Here is a 5067-nt window from a genome sequence, read left to right on the forward strand (position 1 = left end):
AAAAAAAAAAAAAAAAGATGAGAAATCTGCTCTGCCTAGGAGTAGCTTGTCCACTGCCCACCATGGGTTTGCTGAGTTCATATCAAGCAACCTTACTCCCAGAGAAGATGGGCAGGTTAGGAGTCCAGCAGCCCAGGCTCCTCTCTGCAACCTAGAATAACCAAAGACTGGATGAATTAGTGCATTTAGCACCAATCCAGGTAAAAAGGTTGTGTAATGTCCTTCCCAGTGTCATATCTCTCACACTCAGAATTCCTCAAGCTCACACACTGCTTCTTATGACCCTTCCAGGGTAAAGTCCAGATGACCCAACAAATCATGCGCTCAGCTCAATTCACCCCTCACCCGCCTCCACTCTGGGCAGCCGAAACTGTTCACCTCTCTCCTCATATGCAGTTCCCTGTCTGCCCTTAGTTTCAGCATACTCCAGGAAACCCCTCCTGGCACCCACTCACCCATACTGGATCAGAGGCCTCTGCTTCCCCAGCAGATTTCATCTCCCAGGGGCACCGGAAGCTTGGGGAGCCCGGTCCAACTCTGCACATATCCAAGGTGAATCTGGGCCCAGAATCCCTCTTGGTCATTCATTTCTTTGCCCAAAACTCCTACTCCAGGGACCACCTTGCCTGCTGTCTACCCTACCCTTCTGTGCTCTGCATCATCCCCATTGAAATATTCCCAACAGAAAGAACATGGGGGGGGGGGCACGTTTCAGCCTCTGCTCTCAGGAGTGGCTGACGGCCAACACAACAGCTCTGTTAGAAGGAATAGGTTGAAGGAGGCACCTGAAACTCCCGACAGAAGTCTCGCTCTGGCCCACCAGTGCAAGGAAGCCCGGGGGCTCCTGTACAGTCGGCAGGTCTGGGACCAAGCAAGGATTGGCCAGAGACTACTTAGCCCCAACATAACTTGGTCTAATTAGGACTGGCAGGGGTGAAAAAAACATGCACACTCCTTGAACCTGCTTATGGTTTTGTCCCAACACTTTTCCCTGTCTTTAGCCACCCTTTTTTCAGTAGGTCTCCTCCCTCAGGCCCAGGGTCACCCATCTGATAAGTTGAGGATGAGGCGGAATGGAAGTTGGTGGCCCGCTCTGGGGAACTACCAATCCTTTCCCCCAGAAAGGCTGCTTCCAGGAATACCCTCTAAAACATGAAAGGAAACACAGGGCTGGAAGTGTAGAGGATGACAGCCTCCCAGTTAGGCCCTGCTCAGTGTGGAGGCCAACTCTGGCCACCCTGCCCATCCCATCAACCCTCAGGAGTGTGGCTAAATGGCCTCAGTCTTAACCAGCTAAAAGACGGTTATATGGTAAGGCATGGCTTGACGTAGAAAGGTGGAGTGGACGCTGAGCAGAATGGGGCACACCTGTAATCCCAGCACTCTGCAGGCTGAGGCAGGAGGATGGCAGGGAGTTCGAGACCAGCTTGGATACACAGGGAATTCAAGGCCAGCCCGACTACACACATTTGAGACCCTGTCTCAAAAAAAAAAAAAAAAGGTAAAGTTCGCAACTAGACTGTAACCCTTCCACACCCATCTTTTACAAGGGTCAGGTGGTAGGAGGCTGACCACACCCGTGTTCAGCACGGTGGGAGGTGGAGGGACAGACCCGGGTGACAAGACAGACAAGAAGACATTCCTCCATTCCGTGCTTAAAACAGATGCAGACGAAGGACGGCCCGACCCTGCTCCCAGTCCCGGCGGACCGACCCACAACCAGACGCGCGTCTCACCGAGCACCACTGGGGGGTGACGTTGGGCAGGCAGCGCCGAGTCTGCGGGCAGCATTAGCAGCAGCAGCAGCAGCAGCAGCAGGCACAAGTGGCCACTCGGGAGCACGGCCACGCGGCAGAGGCAGAGGCGCCTGTCCATGGCGTGCGACTGCGGCTGCCAGCTCGACGTGCAGGTTCACCGCTCCCAGCCGGCGCCTAGACAGGGCGACGGCGACGTGCTTTTAACCCCATCGCCAGCGCCCCGCAGCCGCTAGCAGCCGCCCCGGCCAATGAAGACCCGCCTCCCGCACGCGGCCTGCCAATAGGGTCTCGGCCCCGGCGCGTCTCTCCCGTCTGAGCTCATCCCCCGCCCTTGCCTACCCCTGGGCGGCTTCCCGAGTCTGCGTTGCTGGCCGAGCGCATCGATCAGCTCCTGGCTCTCAGCCTGTATGTACTCGGCCAAGCCTTTTGGTACCCCACGTCCGCGCCGTGCAGGTCTCGCTCCGATTCCTGGGTCCACTCTGGCCTGGAGAATCGGAAACAGACCGAGCGGAGAGAGCATTACCGGGTCTGAGTTAGCTATGGCTGAGCAACCCTTGTCAAAGCAAAAAGAAGAGAGGCCTGGGCAATCTTTGGGCCTTGAGCAACACTTGATCAGGACCTTTGTGGAACCCCAAATCTGTCCCCCGCAGGGCACGTAGGTACAGCTACACATAGCTCTGCGATCCCCTACACACACTACCTACAGTTAGGGATACAAGTCAGCTTGTAATCGGCACTGCAAAATGGAACTTTAGATGTTAATTTGTTTTCTGTAGAGATGGGCAGCATTGCTCCTGCAGAGCACCTGACAAGCACGGACCAACACTCTCTCTCCTCATCCCCTCAAAAATGACAGAATATGCAGATGCTGACACCAGGAAACCTGGAGCTAAGTTTCCTTTCTACAGGAAAGGGTACCATGAGCTGAATGGCTGGCAGTGAAAAAGCAGCTGTGGAGATTTCCATTATCTCTGTAACCCTCCACTCTGTTCCTTACTTTTCTTTTTTTTTTTTTTTTTTTCTGGTACTGGGAATCAAACTCACGACCTCATGCTTGCCAGGCAAGCACTGTGCCGCTGAGCTAAATCCCCAGCCCCTTCTGTTCCTTATTGTAAAAGGCCCTTACCCCACCTGTACATCCTGAGATGGAATTGGTTTTTTGGGGTTTGCTTTTTTTTTTTTTTTTTTGGTCTTTTTGAGACGGAGTCTCGCTTTGCAGTTCAGACTGGCCTTGAGCTCACTTTCTAGCCCAAGCTAGTCTCGAACTCGCAACGATCCTCCTGCCTCAGCCTCCCGAGTGCTGGGATTACAGGCGTGTGCCACCACCCGCGGCTTCTGAGATGGGATTTGAAGCAAATAGGCCTCTCCATTTCCTTGGAGTTAGCTTTAAATAAATCTTTTTTCCGTTTTACCAAAATATATGGCCTCGGGGCTGGAGATTTAGCTCAGCGGCACAGTGCGTGCCTGGCAAGGGCAAGGTCTAGAGTTCAATTCCTGATACTGTAAAAAAAACAAAACAAACAAACAAAATATATGGCCTCTTTTGACTTGCTCAGCAGTGAGAAAAAACCTGAACTTATGAACCTGAGTGGCCAGAAACAAGGTTTTTTAAAGTGAAGGATCTGGGGGCTGGGGATTTAGCCAGAGGCACAGCGCCTGCCTGGCTGAATCCCCAACATGAAAAAAAAATCTGCTGTGTGGTAGAACTGTGGTAGGCAGTAAGTAGTAACCAAGGATGCAAGGATACGCTGGGTTCTTGCTGTACCCCAGGAAGGAACGGCGGTGACAATGAAGGGAAAAAAATAGACAAGAGACAAAAGGCTGGGATCAGGTGGAGGTCCTCTCTCCTGAGCAGAGAAGGGGAACTGCCCCAAAACAGTACAGCATGTATTTATACCCTGGAGAGGTTGGTTATTTTCCGCCTCGCTGCCCAGCAGTCAGTTAACAAGTTACCATTGCTTGTTTATGGCCTTGGAGGAGCTCCTGTGTTCTCTGGCTGCCTCCACCCCGAGCGGGTAATTATTGTCCAGCTTCAGCGGCTCCCAGCACAAGGGTGTAATGGGAAAGGACTGGTGAAGAGCCTGCTCTTGCAGTCACGATGGGCTAATAGAAGCCAGGCAGGGGATGCTCCAGTTCTACTGGTTGCTGGGCTGAGGCCTAAATGTAGAACTTAGCAGAGTCCCTAGAACTGGGGAATACAGGGTGGTCTCACTCTAGCAAGTGCAAAAGTGCTGAAGAGCAATGAGGTTAGCCTGTCTAGGCAGCAAGGAAGCCACTGAGGCTGGAGATGAGCCAGCTGGGGAAGAGGGAGAGTTGGGGAAAGCAGCCCAGAGTCCCTGCAGCAGCCTAATTCACTCGGAGTGAGACACCCAGGGAATGTCGTGACTGGGGTTAGAGGGAGAGGGACAGGGCCTCACTTAACGTTTAGTGGCATGTGGAGAACGACCCAGAGCAGTCGGGGTATAACCTGGGACCCAAGGAAGAGGTGACTGTGGGGATAAGGGTAGTTTGGCTTTCGGGGGGTGGAGCTAGCAAGACTTAGTGATCACTAGTTGTGGATCTGAGAAGCAAAGAGGCACGTAGGGTGTACCTGAGCCAGGTCAGGAGACAGGGCATTGGGTAGATGGCCAGGTTGTTGTAAAAGGGGAGATGCTTACTTGCTAACCCTTCTCTATGGTGCCAGAAAGAATCAGTGCTGAGCCGGGCATGGTGTCACGCGCCTGTGATCCCAGCACTAGGGAGGCTGAGGCAGGAGGATTGTTGCAAGTTCAAGACCAGCTTGGGCTACAAAGTGAATTCAAGGCCAGCCTGAACTGCATAGCGAGACCCTGTCTCAAAAAGACAAAAAATAATCAGTGCTGACCAGGCTTTGGCATCTCCCCGAGTAATAAACTGTAACATCCGCTGGACTTGTGGGGTTGGGGTGCCAGTGAACCCTCCTGACAATGGTGACATAGGGGAAATGCTAGATGTCAAATACACCCACTTTGTTCGTGTTCCCCAAAGTCAAAGAATGAATTCTAAAGAAAAACAAAGTTAAGAGTGGGGAAATTTATTTGTTTGTTTGTTTGTTTTTTCCGGTACTGGGAATCAAACTCGAGACCTTGTGCTTACCAGACAGGAGCTGTGCCGCTGAGCTAAATCCCCAGCCCCGTGGGGTTTTTTTGTTTTTTGTTTGTTTGTTTTTTAAGAGTGGGGAACTTTATTGAAGAAAAGAAATGGGGAATAAAACTAGCTCCTGAAGCTGCGTGTGGTGGCGCACGCCTGTAATCCCAGCACTTGGGAGGCTGAGGCAGGAGAATTTTTGCAA

The 5067-nt window shown here is 52.3% G+C and overlaps 1 protein-coding gene across 1 annotated transcript in view; it reads right to left on the reverse strand.

Moving 5' to 3' along the window:
* Pla2g15 (phospholipase A2, group XV) overlaps positions 1–2012 on the reverse strand; it is a 26679-nt gene extending 24667 nt beyond the window's left edge. Inside the window, exon 1 of the mRNA XM_005403586.2 lies at positions 1737–2012. Within this exon, the coding sequence (XP_005403643.1) occupies positions 1737–1875 (139 nt within the window). The 5' untranslated portion in view covers positions 1876–2012. The remainder of the gene's footprint in view (positions 1–1736) is intronic.
* Positions 2013–5067: the final 3055 nt, after the last annotated feature.

The sequence above is a fragment of the Chinchilla lanigera genome, unplaced genomic scaffold (assembly GCF_000276665.1).
Source record: "Chinchilla lanigera isolate Chin_1 unplaced genomic scaffold, ChiLan1.0 scaffold00083, whole genome shotgun sequence".
Classification (NCBI taxonomy): domain Eukaryota; kingdom Metazoa; phylum Chordata; class Mammalia; order Rodentia; family Chinchillidae; genus Chinchilla; species Chinchilla lanigera.